The following is a 15659-nucleotide window of genomic DNA, read 5'->3' as shown; positions in this document are numbered from 1 at the left end:
GCACAAAAGTACTGGAGTTCATTAGAGGAGGTATACTGTATAAATGCTTCTCGACTGGACAGTACAAGCATATATGGTATAATAAGGATCATGAAGCAAACAGAAAAATACAGTGAGAATTCCTTCGTCTCTTAAAGTTCACTATGAATCACAGTGACACACAGAAACCATTTCACAAAAGTTAGTAAGATCATTTCCATTTTCTTCCTCTGAGAGTGTATCAGGCTATTACTGTATTGTACACATGAAATTTTCTTAGCAAGTAGACCTTAAGTGTTATCACCACACAACCACACACACACACACACACACAACACCACACCCCAACAGCCACACAAAGGTAACTATGTGAGGTGATGAATGCCTTTTAACTTGTGTGGAAATTATTTTATAATGTACACATACAACAGATCATCACATTGCACACACACACACACACACACGATTTTATTTATCAATTATACCTCAATAAAGCTGGGGGAAAAACGGTCACAACAAATGGAAGTCGGTCAAACCCACGTACATGTCACTCAGTACATGAACAATGGCCTCAGGGATCCGCTGAGCAGTCTGGTCTCCAGGCCCAGCCCGTCCCCTTTTCCCGCGGATTTCCCTTTGCGGTGGCGAGGAGGAGGTGACAGGAGGGAGCGCACCAGGCTCTGCAGGTCGGGGGGAGGGTGGGCCCGCCGGGACCGCCTGCTCCGGCCTCCCTCGGTGCCCATCTTCCGTGGGAACGGGCAGATCCACAGGGTCCTCTCTGCTCCTCCTGGGCCCGGCTGCCCGCCAAGGGTTCAAGGGTGAAAAGCGCAAAAACAAATACCAACCTTTGTCCTGTTGTTCTCAGCGCCGCTCCAGGACTTGGGATTTCTGAACCATTCAAGGCAGCTCGAGTGGAAAAAAAGCTCAAACCAGGCACCAGATCCAAAATTAGCATTTTATTCAGAACGCTGGGGTGCTCATGTATATTCTGGTACACAACACAGAGGCAAAGCTGTTGTCAGGTCTCTCCAGTTTAAAAGCTTCCCCCCCTTTATTTTCTTAAAAACACACACTTAGCAGTGCCGCCCGCGCCAGGCCACCCCTTTCCTTGCTTCTTCTTCTTCTTCTTTTTTTTTTTTTTTTGGTACAAATTATGTAAAACATTTGTGCTAAGAACTTTTCTCCCTCCCCAAACAAAAACAAACAAGAAAAAAAATTAAAAAAATTAAAAAAAATTAAAAATTGAGTATTCTAACTACAGCTCAACAATCGAATCAAATGTCACTTTGTTTGTAAATACTTTACCATAACGAAAGGTATAAACATGCAAAAAACCTGAATCCATTGTCCAAATAATACATACACATGTCCTGCAGTTTCTCCACTTCTCCATAGACTATGCCGATAAAACATTATGTACACATACCATTTTTACAGTGAAGTGAAAAAAACACAGTCAATTAAAAAAAAAAAGTGTACATGGATTAAGACCAAATGTGTCTAACATTCTAGTTTATGAAAAAATTCAAATTTCGCTACAAACTGGTGATATGAAAACTCCCTTTCTTTGCAACCAACTGCATACGTTTTAAGATTTTAGTGGGAAAAAAAAAAATCTAAAGTCTAAAACTAGAAGTAATGTACATTTTTCCAATCTCAGGGTCTCCTCCCCCCCGATAATAAAAACTGCCCCATGAGTGTTTGCGTGTTTGCGTGTTTACCTCGGGATCTCAATCAAAGCAAATGCAATGGAACCAAAGCGTGTTGAAGCGTGTGTCACGGTTTAACCTACTGCTCCCACCACAAAATAGTTTGTCTTCTACGTCTCATTTCAGAAATCAGTACCATTAAAGCCTTAAACAGAAAACTAATTCCAATCTGAAAAAGGTACAAAAAGGCACGTAAAATCCCAGTGCTTCTGTACTGTAAAATTCAAGTGTAGCTGAGCTCAGTGTTCTCCAGACGGCGTGGGACACCCATATTCCCGGGCCCACGCCCCCGGCCAGCACGCGGCGGGCCGGCTGCAACGGTCAAGCCTCGCCTCTGAATGCTTTTGGGAATATCAGGTGAAACGGTTTGTACTCGTCCGGTCCCCAAGGTCCCCCTGAGGGTCAGTCGTCGCCGCCGCCGTACATGTCGGCCAGCTTCTTGAAGCGGGGCCCCCAGTCGTTCAGGTAGTCGTAGTCCTGCTCGCCGCCGCTGCTGGACGAGTTGAGCGAGCTCAGCGACCCGGCCGTGGAGCCGCTGCCCTCGTAGTCGAAGACCAGGAGCGAGTCGTAGGGCGGCGCCGTGGGGTCGTTGTCCGCAGCCTTCAGGCCCTGCGATGGGGAAGGGGGGAGAGGGGACGAGGAGAGGGTTACCACGGGAAAGCCACAGGCAGGGCCTCGGGGCTCCAGGGGACCCAGGACTCGTCGGCCAGTGTCCACCTGCAGACCACAACCTTTTCAACCCGGGAGCCTGGGGTTATCGCCGTGTCTCAGAACTAAACACGCTAAGCGAAATAAGCCAGGCAGAGGAGGAGGAGGAGGAGGATCCCAGATGGCACTCAGTTGTTGAATCCAAGGAACAAAATAAGCCGATGAACAGAACAGAGCCAGAGACACAGAGCCATGGAATCTCAGAGGGAAGGGAGGGAGGGAAGGAGGGAGGGTGGGTGGGTGGATGGGTGGGAAGAGATCAACCAAAGAACTTGTCTGCCTATATGCGTCACCCATGGGCACAGACAACAGGGTGGTGAGGGCCTAGGGTGGGGGGTGTGTGTGGGGGGGGACAGGTTAGAGTCAATGGGAGAAGAAAAGGGCATCTGTATGACTTTCCACAATAAAGATAAATTTTTAAAAATTAGACAAAAACTAACTTAGGTCTTTCCTCTATAAAGCAAGAACCCCTAGGGAGTCAGGTCAGCAAAGCTAAGACATACACTGGGAGGTGTTTAACTGGAGGCAGTGCAGGCCAAAGTCCTCAGGATGCTGCCAGAAAGAAAACTAAAAGCTCAGACTTGCCCGGAGAACTAGGAGTTCCAGGAGGAAGTGGCATTGCGTTTGACCTAAATTTGGAAGGCTATCAAAGGAAGAATGAAGACGAGGCCCGACGGGATTATAGCATAAGGTAACTCACGCATTAAGCCATTTGTGATCTTCCCAAAGCAGGAAGTGGGAGATTAACTGATAAACTGTGATCGGGTATCATTATCTTTTAAGGGTACAGTGACTTCAACCTATAAAAAGTAAGTTTCGATGGCATTTTCTTCATCATATTTATAGAATAAACTACATGGTAAGTCTGTGAAGACCGGGAACCACAAGCTATAATTTTTCTCAAAATTCCTGACTTCTTTCCTCAGTGACTCAGGAGGCCCCTCCCGCAGGCAGAGCCCCTGCCGCAGACCACAGGGCCTCCCTGAGCCGAGCCAGCGTCCCTTCCCCACCGACCGCAGGCTCGGCCAGGGGCTGAGTCGGCCAATGAATGGAGGCAGCTGTGCAGAGGAGACTCTATATGTGTTTTACATTCTCACTGGAGGATTTATTTACACTGATTTTTTTTTTATTTTTTTTTAAGGAGAGAAAAAGGGGGAGGGGGAGAGAGAGAGAAACATCAATGTGACAGAGAAACATTAATCTGTTGCCTCTGCATGCGCCCCAATCTTTCCAACCCACAGCCCTTCGGTGCACTGGACGACACTCTAACCTACTGAGCCACACTGGCCTGGGCTAGGGACGCTCTTCGAGTTCCAGCTACCACGTCTCCGCTGGCCTCCGCTCCCTGCTCCTCGCTCCTCGCCCCGGAGGGCAGTTTCCCTTCCTCCTCCTGAGATGCAGGAGACACCGGGGCCTGGGCCACTGCAGGCCCAGTTACCATGTGACTGGAGAAAGGAGTAAGGCTTTGTTATTCTAAGTCAGTGGTCGGCAAACCACGGCTCGCGAGCCACATGCGGCTCTTTGGCCCCTGGAGTGTGGCTCTTCCACAAAATACCACGGTCTGGGCGAGTCTATGTTGAAGAAGTGGCGTTAGAAGAAGTTTAAGTTTAAAAAATTTGGCTCTCCAAAGAAATTTCAGTCGTTGTCCTGTTGATATTTGGCTCTGTTGACTAAGGAGTTTGCCGACCACTGGCCTGTACTGATACTATAGAGGGTGTTCTCCCAAAATGTACACGCCGTAACAGCAGAGAGCCCCGTTTTGAAAATGAAATGTGTTTTAATCAGCACGGCCCTTGTAATTACTCGGAGCATGTGCACAGATTTTTCTGGAACACCCTGCGAGTGACGGCCTTTACAACGGCAGGTATGAACCGACAGACCTCGTTTGGGCTGATCAGGCACCTCCATGTAGTTTATGTTCCTGCAGACGGGTTCGCTCACCCAGACAGACAAACTGAAGGAAAGCGAGTGCGCACGACACCGCTGCGTCCCCGGCCCTCGGGGGTCTCCCCAGAACGAACCACGAGCATGAAACCAAGGCTCCCAGAGGGGAAGGGAGCGGCCGTACCTCGTTGATGAAATCCCCGATGTCGCCGGGGTGCGGGGCCGCGGAGCGCACGGGGTACTGGGGCTCGGCGTGGATGGGCCGCTCGTCCAGCCGGCGGATGCCCACGGGCTTGGTGGCGTCGGGCTCCACGGTGTCGGGCTGCTGCAGCTGGCTCAGGTCGTAGTCCTGCGGAGACAAGGCCAAGGCCGGGCAGGGGTGTGCCGATGGCCGCGGACGGATGGCGTTTGTGCGGAAACACGCACCCGGGACGCCCGGGCTGAGTGCGTGTAGCACAGCGACGGCGTGGCCGCGGGAGACGCTCACGCTGCGATGAAATCTCTCCCCCACGCTCTGCCTCTGCGGTCTCACCCGCAGCCTGTGCTCCATCTGTCCCCCACTGCTCCCCGTCCGTTCCCGAGGGGGCAGGGCGGTGACAGGAGGCCCCGCCACAAACTCACCGGGAAATACAGCTGCACCAAAGGTGACACGAGAGAGTGGCGGGGCTCGGGACACGCTGCCCCCCAACAGGGCACCTTCGCACGTTACGTGTTTTAAGTTGGAGGAATTTCTTAAAACATGACAGAAACATGAAGGTCAATGTGACCTTCTCCCCTGTCCCCCGATTTCCCTGGAAACAAGAGTTTCCCTAAACCTCCCACAGGGCGGGTCCCCTGCTTGGACCAGGAGGAGGGAGGACAAGCCTCAGGGGACTTCAGTCCCTGACCTTCCCATCGCTCCGCCCCTTCACCTTCCTCGTCAGTTCCCGCCACTTCCTGAGAGCCCAGCCCTCTGCCGGTCCCAAAGCTTCCCGCCCGGGCCACGCCTTTGGGGTTCACTCTCCTGTGAAGGCTCCCAGGCACGTGCAAGGAACGTCACAAATGTGGGCGCGTGTCTCCTGCTCATCTTTCCCCGCTCGTTTAACGTCCAGACCCAGCCAAGGACCCCATGGGGCGGAGGAAAACTTTCTTCTCTGCGAGGATGTTTATAAAAAACGTTTTCCTTTTCCCCAAATGAAGGTACTGGGCCGTGCTGGTTTCACCGCCACGCTTTACTGCTCCGTCCCGTCACGGTCCGGAGTCCGCAGGCTCTGGTTTGTGGGCCCCGTCTGACCCGCTTCCTGCTTTTCCAAGATTGGCTCTTACGTGGCTGAGGGTCCTTTAAGACCACCACCTCAACGACACAGACGCATGCGCCTCGGAGACTGCATGTGGCCCCCAACCCTGGCTGCCTGGCTCGTCACGGACAAGGTCTGCCACCCGCTGGCCCCCTGGGATCTCAGGAAGCGGCCTGACCCCTTGACCCCTTGGGGCCAGGCCCAGCCCAGCTGGTGGGGAAGCTCTGGGCAGGCCTGGCCCTCAGCACCACGGCCAGCTTTCAGACCACCAGCGGGGCCCGAGTATAAAGAAACCGACTCTACTGTGAAGACTAGCAGACTCCCAGGTGTGGGCAGGTGCTCTGTGGATGCAACACCCCCAGATTCTAGCGACACGAAGGGCCGCATCCCCAGCTTAACGGGAAATCCCCAATTTAATGCTGGTTTTTACAGTTTCTGATGCCTTTACACGCAGGCTTCCTCTCTGTCTAAAACCAGGTGAGCCGCTGGCAGCTCTGACAGCGGCTTTGATCTATTCAAGGCTCTGGATGGTCTAGGTCAGTGGTCGGCAAACTCATTAGTCAGCAGAGCCAAAGATCAACAGTACAACGATTGACATTTCTTTGGAGAGCCAAATTTTTTAAACTTAAACTTCTTCTAAAGCCACTTCTTCAAAATAGACTCGCCCAGGCCGTGGTATTTTGTGGAAGAGCCACACTCCAGGGGCCAAAGAGCCGCATGTGGCTCGAGAGCCGCAGTTTGCCGACCACGGGTCTAGGCGCTTTACGTGTGTTTGCTCATCTGATGCTCTGAACAGCGGGTGGATATTCAGTTGCAGTGCCTCCATTCGAGAGTCCAGGAGGCTGAGTCTCAAACAGCCCAAGTGGCTGATCCCGGGTCCCAGAGCCACTGAGGCTCAGAGACAGACAGACGGACTCCACGGGCATCAGACCTCAAAGCCGCCCCCCTCGCCCGGTGTGCCAGAGCGCGGGTCCAGCCTGAGCATCCGACGGAGGAGCGTGGAGGGACAGGAATGTGAGGAATGACTGGAATCACACCAGGGACAGGGACGCAGGGAGAAAGGCCACAGGCATTCAGACCCTCCAGGACCAGGCCCCACACCAGCCCCTTGATAAGTGTCCGCTCACCAGCACGGTGTGACAAACCCATAAAGAGTGTTTTATTAGCACCTTTTTCTAGAGGAAGAGGCAGACCAGAGGGGTCGGGTAACTTGCCCAAGGTCACACAGCACGTCTACGATCAGGATGGGAATCAAAGCCAGATGTGTCTGACTTCCAAACGCTGACCTCAAACTGCACTCTGTCGCCTGGGCCCACTGCCCTGCACAGCTGCTTCCAGAGCCTCAGCCGAGCTAACCGGGGACGGAGGGAGGAGAGGCCGCCCCGGACGAGAGCGCCGGCGGCAGGAGGGGCGGCAGGTGCACGGAGGAGGACAGGGCAGCCGGCCTGTGAACTCAGGCTCAGCGTGGGGACACCGGCTTTGGCTTGGGGAAGAACCACCCACAGCACCAGCAAAGGCCTGGGGTTCTGCTTCCTCTTGTCGGCCAGAGCGCCTCATATTACCCACACGGAACCCGGGTGAAGACATTCTGACCTTCCGCCAACGGGCCCCACTGGAACGTCCGCAGAATTCATGCGCTATTTATAGACTAGGTCAAAGGCACACAATGGCACAGGTGCGAGAGCCTTTGATATGTTAACATATTATACAAAGTAAAGAGCGATTGACTTGGAGAGCGGCGAACGCTGAGGCGTCAGGAGGCATGTTTTCCCAGCGGACGGCGAACTGCATACCCACCAGCTAACAGGAGGGCGAACGGTGACTCCCGTGCCTTCTGCTCACCATCAGAGCTTGTTGTAAAAAGGGGGGCACAGACCAGAGGTACAACGATGGAAGCTAGAAAGTAGTTTCATGCTGAGGATGTAACATGCCTTCCCAGAAGCCGGAGTAACAGGACACTAAGGAGCTGTAAGTATGTGTAAGTATGTCTTTTCCCGGGGGGGGGGGCGAGTCCTCAGTTAGGACCTGGTCGTCCAGGGGAGCACAGGCCCGGCTGTGGCGTGGCTGGAACACGCAGCACGTGGCTCTGCGCGGCTGTCTGACCTGGGAGGCCCGTCTCCCTGGACGCCTCACAGAGCTCCCTCTGCAGAGGTTACAGACACAAACGCAGTGTGACTGGCCGGCCGTGTTGTAAAACGTTTCTAGGAAGTTGCCAACATTTCATCTGAAAATAGGAAGATCTGGCAAAACAGAGCTTGAATTCTGACGGAACGCGGTACAGGATGGCAGCTGCTCCGGCGGCCAGGACAGCGTCTCCGGGGCGCCTGGCCTCCGAGCGCGCACAGCGCAGCGTGTCGGTCTGCGGCTCCCGTCTTTCTTCCCTGACCTCTTCCTCCGACCTCCTGACCCAGAGCAGAAACAGGCTGACGAGGGCCTGTAGTCCCGCCAGCCTTTTCCACCATCACCACGTCGGCCCCTAGAAAGGGTTCATTTATTATTTTATTTTATTCTTTCTTTTTTTTCAAAGATATATTTTTATTGATTTCAGAGAGGAAGGGAGAGGGAGAAAGTGATAAAAACATCAATGATGAGAAAGAATCATTGATCGGCTGCCTCCTGCATGCCCCCTACTGGGGATCGAGCCTGCGACCTGGGCCTGTGCCCTGACTGGGAATCAACCATGACCTTCTGGTTCATAGACCGACGCTCAACCACTGAGCCACACCGGCCGGGGCCTTCTCTGTTTTCTTAAATCTTTATTGTTGGAAGGGTTCATTGAGAAATATGTTGAATAAAGTCTCCAACACACTTCATGCCAGGTGTTCAGAAGAGCAGCCTAACTCGAGAAACGCCTCTTGGGTCACATGATCCGCCAGGGCCACAACTCACAGTGGGGAGGGTGGGGGAGACCCTCGGTCCCACTGCCGGGACGCGCTGCCATGGCGAGTTCGCCGTAATGACGGCGATGTGTCCCGCTCCTCAGTCACCCTGGCATCTGCAGGGAGCTGGGAGCTGGGTTAAAACATGCTTCTCTACGATGACAAAGATCATCTCACTCATTTGTGGAATCCAATGAACCGAATGAACTGAGGGACAAAAACAGACCCAGAGACACAGAAGCACGGACAGACTGCCGAACCTCAGAGGGAAGAGATCCACCAACGAGCTTGTCTGCACACATGCATCACCCACGGACACGGACAATGGGGTGGTGAGGCCTGGAGCCGGGAGGGGGAGGAGCGAGAGGGGGAGGGGGAGGAGCGAAACCGGGCTGGAAAAGGTTAATGGGGGGAAATGGGGACCTATGTGAAACTTTCAACAATAAAGATCTTTTTAAAAATATATTTCACTGATTTTTTTTACAGAGAAGAAGGGAGAGGGATAGAGAGTCAGAAATAGTGATGAGAGAGAAACATCGATCAGCTGCCTCCTGCACACCTCCTCCTGGGGATGTGCCTGCAACCAAGGTACATGCCCTTGACCGGAATTGAACCTGGGACCCTTCAGTCCGCAGGCCGACGCACCCTCCACTGAGCCAAACCGGTTAGGGCAATATAAAGATTTTTTTAAAAAAATGAAGTTTCTCTAATGGTTTCTACTTGTCTAGAAAACCATGGCAAATAGAGGATATAAAAATCCGCTGGTGGTGGGAGGCGGGCGGGGTGCGCTCAGGGTTCAGAAGTGGGCTTGCTGTCCACATGTGGGTGCTCGGGGGCAGAGGTCCTGACCCCAGGTTCCCATTTTAAGCCCTTTGATAAGGGGTCGCTCTACGCAAACCCTCTAAATTATACATCCTTACAAGCCTGTACTGCTCGCCTTACACAAATTACAACATGTAGGATGAGAATTATAAAGAGAATTACAGAGACTTCAAAACATGCTCAAGATCACTGGGTTTGTGGCCTTCCTTCTGAAGATTATAAAGAAGAAACAACCCAACAAGAGATCTTTATTTGGTTCCTAAAACTCTGGAGAAAAAGTGGAGCTGAAAAGTTCTCTTACGTTTGTCCACCTTTATAATGTGAACTTCCCAAAGAAATGTGATTTTCCCAGGACGGCCAAGGACAGTCTTGTTTTTCCTCATGTTTGGAGCATGTGCTCTTTGGCAACGACCATAAGAGAGTTTTTCAAAGATTAATGTTGCAAGTGGTGGAAAACACGTTTCCTCCCACCTCTGATGGACAATGTCTTCACGAGGACACAGTTTTGGGAGAGTTACGAAGAAGTTAGCAGCTAAAACTCTGGTTCCGGCTTTCCTGGTTCCCTTCCCCTACCTTGCGATGATTTACGGCTGGCTCAGAAAATGACACCACGAATCTACCTGCAGGCAGCTGGCTACGTTAGATAAGATATAACATAAAACGCTGCACTGGCAGAAACTGAAGTTCTGGAATCCCAGGCAAAACTGTCGGCGAGCTGCATTGTGGGTCAATCTATGGAACCGCGCCGCGAAGGCTGCTCCGGAGAAGTGGCCACACACTCACTTATGGCTCCACGGGGTGGCGGGGTGCCTCCTGGTGCCCGATGTCGTGCCCCGAGGAGCGAAGGAAGCAACCGCGTTTCCCACGGCCCCGTGGCCCGGCAGGAGCTCCATCCGTGGTCCCCGGTGCCCCTCGGATCCGCCGCCCCCACCCAGCCCGGCCCCAGCTGCGCAGCCCGCGGACCTGCGAGCTGCTTCCCATAAATGCCGCAACGTGCCTTCTCTTCCTTCCAACCTGCTCAGTGACAGATTCTGTTTCTTTGCTCTAGCCCAGTGGTCGGCAAACTCATTAGTCCACAGAGCCAAAGATCAACAGGACAACGATTGAAATTTCTTTTGAGAGACACATTTTTTAAACTTAAACTTCTTCTAACGCCACTTCTTCAACATAGACTTGCCCAGGCCGTGGTGTTTTGTGGAAGAGCCACACTCAAGGGGCCAAAGAGCCGCACGTGGCTCGCGAGCCGCAGTTTGCCGACCACGGCTCTAGCCTACTTTACTGTAAGAACACCGTATATAAGACATATAACATACAAACATGTGTTAACCCATCTTTTACGTTATCCACAAGGCTTCCGGTCAGCAGTAGGCTATCAGGGGTTAAGTGTTGGGAGAGTAAAAGGCTGTGGCAGATTTTCGACTCTGCAGGGGGATCGGCGTCCCTCATCCTCCCCTCCCACCCCCATCCCCGCGTGGGTCATGGGTCAACTGTACTCCAAGCAAAAATTCCCTCCAAGCGGGTGCTGTTCCATGTCATTGCTTACAGCAGCGCTGAGAGGCTGATTGGCCCCAGGTCCCGGGCTCAGTGCAGCCGTGTGGAAAGATGAGACAGGCCAGAGAAGCAAAAAACATTAAAAAACACCCCAAAAGCTGCATCTTGTAGCCAAGGCTGTTGAGAAGTGCACCCGATCGTTTGCAGAGGGAGGAAATGTGAGGCCGTTAGTGCCACCAGGGGAGCGAGGGGAGGCCATGCTCACTGGGCCTGGACCCTGCACACGGCTGTGCACGCTGGTCGGTGGGTAAAACAAACCCCACTGGTTTTCAGTTGGGGCCCCCCCTCCCCCGCACCTGGCTGGAGGGCAGGTGGTGGGCACATCGAGTTCCTGGTCCCTCATCGGCCTCGGCCTCTGGGGTGAGAGCTAGTGCTGAAAGCATCGGCCCGCCAGTCCCGCTGCCTCCTGGCCGGGGCTGGGACAAGGGGCGATTTTTCTTTGATTGGAGGGAAGGCGAACAACTTTCTAATCCGCATTTGTATAAGGGAAACCTGTTTCACATCTCCAGGCTGACGGGAAGAAATGAAAGCACTAATACGAAAGTAAACGGACAACATTCTGCGGGGAAAAGCCGTTATCTGGGGAAAAAGCTGACTATGGCACAAGCAAGCAACCCCGCAGACACAGAAAGGAAGGGGAGGCTGGAAAGAACATTCCAGCTCACCCTCCATCGCTCCTGGCATGGAAATAACTGAATAAAACAGTGATAAGATGCCAATACGTTATCACAGGACTGCTGACAAGTAACGCAAGATCCCTTGCGAGCTTGTATGTAAATTCCACGCCGACCTGATTTTCTTCCCCAGAGAAACACAGTTAGGATGGCGACGACCTACACAGGTGAAACGATGAGGAAAACTGGATGCTACGGTGTGCCACGGATAGTTCCGGTCTGAACAATAAACCTACTAGAGGTGAAGTAACTGGGACTTCGCATGCAGATGCGGGTTTCGCACACTGCATGTCAGTGTCGGGGTGGGCGGTTTCCCGCGTCCTGGAGGGACGCTGGCCAGTCCCCACTGAACACAACCCTTGTTCCTGCTCCCGCAGCTCCCTGGTTTTAACGCTACCCTGTCACGGGGGAAATGTTCCGAATTATGAATGAGCTGCAGGTTCATCCTCTGGTGCAAAATTATGGCTCTGCTTCAGAAACTGGCACTGTTGAAAGGTTATTACAACTTATTTCCCATCATGCAATTATGACATGTTCTTTTGGAAAGATGAATTCAATTCAATTGCATTCAAGAGACACTTGCTGAAGAGTCTCCTGCGTCACAGATCTGGCTACTGACCTCATAGAGCTTTTAGCCTAATGTTCTTTACAAGGACACATAGAAGATTATTACGCTGAGTGAAATAAGCCAGCCAGAGAAAGACAAACATCACAGGATCTCACTTCCACGTGGAATCTAACGAACAAAATAAATGGATGAACTAGACCAGTGGTCGGCAAACGGCGGCTCGCGAGCCACATGCGGCTCTGTGGCCCCTTGAGTGTGGCTCTTCCACAAAATACCACGGCCTGGGCGAGTCTATTTTGAAGAAGTGGCATTAGAAGAAGTTTAAAAAATTTGGCTCTCAAAAGAAATTTCAATCGTTGTACTGTTGATCTTTGGCTCTGTTGACTCATGAGTTTGCCGACCACTGGCCTAGACAGATCCAGAGACACAGAAGCCTGGAACAGACTGACGAATTCCCAGGGTGGGGGTGGGGAAGGGAAAGCGGGGTGACCTTGAGTCAGGGAGAGATTAACCAAAGATCTTACATGCATAGCCCATGGACACAGACAGCAGTGCGGTGAAGGCCTTGGCGGGGTGGGAAGAGGGCAGGGGCAATGGGGAAAAAAGGAGGGGCATCTGTAATGCCCTCAATGATAAAGATAAAGATAATGAAAACAAAATCATCGATAAACTATGACACAGGCTACGGAGTGTGGCGAGCTGAGGAGCTGTGAGGCGCTGCCGGAAGGAGCGGGGGTGGGGCTGGAGCCTTCGGGTCTCGCAGAGCAAGGGCTTCAGAAGGATGCTCCTCCTGCAACCCGACCCTTAGCCAAAGCGTGTCCTGGGGTCAGGAGAGCCCCGCCAAGAGGAGCCCATTTCTTAGACTCTTCCCAGCCTTCTAGAGGCACCTTCAGTTCCACATTCTCCCCGCAAGTTCCCTGTTCTAACAGACACTGACACATCACCCCTCAGACAAGGCTGGTCCTTCCATCTTAGCATGACCTACTATTCCATCTTGGAGGAAACCTAAAAATCAGTAAGAAAGAAGTGGCAATGCCTGGTGGGAGATACGGTGGCAGAGCGTCAGAATCCTTCACTAGGGTTGTGTCACATCTTAACACCTTATTTAAATTTCCTAAACACATATATAGATAGATAGATAGATAGATAGATATACATACACTGAGTGGCCAGATTATTATGATCTCTGAACGCATAATAACCTGGCCACTCAGTGTATATCCTATATAATAAAAGGCTAATATGCAAACTGTCCCCTCGACCAGGAGTTCGACCAGCAGGCAGGCCGGCCAACCACCCATGGCCCCTCCCGCCGGCCAGGCTGGCCGGACCTCACCCATGCACGAATTCATGCACCAGGCCTCAAATATATATGTGTGTGTGTGTGTGTGTGTGTGTGTGTGTATGTATGTATATGTGTATATGTGTATATGTATATATATTTGTGTTTTCTGATAAATTCTCACATAAACTCAACACAGAAAAGAAAGCACCGTGTGGTGATTTACACCTGAACTCGGAGCGCTTTAACTCAAACCCGGCTCCACCACAGCACACGGATGGCCTTGGGCAGATGACTTCCATTTCCTGTGCTAAGCTCTACAGATGCAACCTTCAGAGAAAAAGGCGACTGCACCCACGAACGGAATACGTCCACATGTCTCCTGTGTCCAACAGACCCCGTTCATACAACCAGGCGGCTGGTGGACTTGGCCAAGTGGTAGAACTCTGGCGCTTCTTAACTGCCCCCCACCCCCCAACTTACTGCTGACATCCTTGGCATTCAAATCTCGATCACTTCCTTCCTGGAATATTAACCAGTCCCCGTTCTTCTAACACTAAATGCAGTACAGACAGCGTCAGTCCGGAGGAATAACTATCTAAGGAGAAAGTGCTGTGCTCACGCACACGGAGTGACAGCGAGAGGCAATGGGGAGCCCCGTGCCCACTCCACGCACTGAAAGCCGAGCAGGGGACGGGAGGGGACGGCTCAGAATCTACGGGCCTGCAGGCCCCCAGGTGCCCCCGGCCCTGCGCTGTGAGAACAACGGAGATGGCCACGTGCGAACCCAGCCCCTGGCGGCCCTGGCCTCCTGGGCAGTCACTGTCACTCCCTCAGCAGCTAACAGGGACTCCTGCTTGCAGGTGCGGGTGGAAAGAAGAGTAACCGGGGGACACAATTAACAGCGTGCTCTAGCCAACTACGCGAACGTGGAAGTGGCCTCCGCCGAGACACCCGGCTTCAGGCACCTGCCAGCTTGCTTGCACAGCACAACGCTTTTGTAAAACAGTGATTTCAAAGGATCGGATGCGGCGACACGGCACCGCTTTGTTCTCTGCTGAGGAGGAGACCGTGGGCCGGGCTGCTCACAGTGGGGCAGGAAGTCCACCGTCGACCCCAGGCCCAGAGTGACCTTGAGTCAGGGAGGTGGCGATGGGCCTCTGCACCCCATCCCTCTGTCTCGGCATCCAGCCCGGGTTTCAGATTTTAGCTGCAGCTGCCCAGATGGTGCGCCTGGCTTTTTTGATAAAATGACGTGGCTGCTCAGACCGCTTCTCCCGGTGTTAGCGCTATGGATGTCCGAATGTGCTCCACTTTGCAAACCGCCTTTAACCAATTAGTTGGGTCTCACCCTGTACTTGTTCTCCAGCCAGATGGCTAGTGGTCCTCTGACCAGCCGTGGCCCAGTGCCCAGGCCTCGTGGGGCCCCAGCACTGCCTGCCTGTGCCAGGCCGGCAAGACCGAAGGGAGCGTGCCCCCTGACCCGGCCCAGGGCGGCAGAGCTTGGCCTCCCCCATCAGGCGGACCTGGTTCTGGAAACTGGACTCATCGCAGTACCTGCTGCACAGGCTGCTGGGAAGATGAGAGACACGCAGACTCAGAGCGGGGTCCCAGGCTGACACAGAGCGCGTCCTGGATGCTAGCGCTGAGGGACGCGGGCCCCATTTCCTAAGACATGAGGCACTTCCGAGCCAAAGTGATGCTGTCAGGGGAGTGCTGGTTCCATTCAGCCTCTGCACAGACGTGCAAACGCAGAGATCCAGGGAGAGGGCCCAACGCGCACCCGGGCTGGAGTGCCTGCCAGGGGCAAGCCGTCCTACGTGCAGGAGGACAAAGTGACTGTGACAAGCCTGCTCTCGGGGAGTTTAAGGTCAGGACCAGGCTGGACACAGAGCTCAACATACGGGCTGGCGCGGGTTCCTGTGGGAGCGCGGAGAGCAGACGCCTGATTTAGCCGGGACAGCAAGAGGCATCTGGAGATGAATCGTAGTGGCTAGTTAGGCACAAAAGTGTGAAGTGACTGGCACAGGTAGGATGTCCAGGCAGCTCAATCGTCCTGTAGCTTTAACCTTTTGCACTCGGATGTCGAGTGTGACTCGACACGGTTAGCATTAGAATAAAGGAATCGAGAAAAAAGCAAGCGAGTGCAAAGGGTTAAAATGCAGAGAGGAGGCGCGAACAGAGGAGAAGCTAAGTCATCAACCCTCGCAGTCCCCATCCCTCAAAGCCACACCCCGGTCCCGGGAACTGGGGGTTCTGACCCCCATCTCTGGCCCCTGAATGCTGCTGAATGGCTGCCTGTGTCATGGGGGTTGTGGAGATCTCT

The 15659-nt window shown here is 53.1% G+C and overlaps 1 protein-coding gene across 1 annotated transcript in view; it reads right to left on the bottom strand.

The window, feature by feature from the left end:
* Positions 1-1091: 1091 nt before the first annotated feature.
* The window catches only part of CDH2 (cadherin 2), a 200278-nt gene continuing 185710 nt past the window's right edge, over positions 1092-15659 (bottom strand). Inside the window, exons 15-16 of the mRNA XM_054724358.1 lie at positions 4465-4629; positions 1092-2297 (exon numbers count right to left, since the gene is read on the bottom strand). Coding sequence (XP_054580333.1) covers positions 2091-2297; positions 4465-4629 — 372 coding nt within the window. The 3' untranslated portion in view covers positions 1092-2090. The remainder of the gene's footprint in view (positions 2298-4464; positions 4630-15659) is intronic.

This window comes from Eptesicus fuscus, chromosome 12 (genome assembly GCF_027574615.1).
Source record: "Eptesicus fuscus isolate TK198812 chromosome 12, DD_ASM_mEF_20220401, whole genome shotgun sequence".
Taxonomy (NCBI): domain Eukaryota; kingdom Metazoa; phylum Chordata; class Mammalia; order Chiroptera; family Vespertilionidae; genus Eptesicus; species Eptesicus fuscus.
The sequence above is the reverse complement of the archived record's forward strand: the minus strand, read 5'-3'. Positions and strand labels throughout refer to the sequence as shown.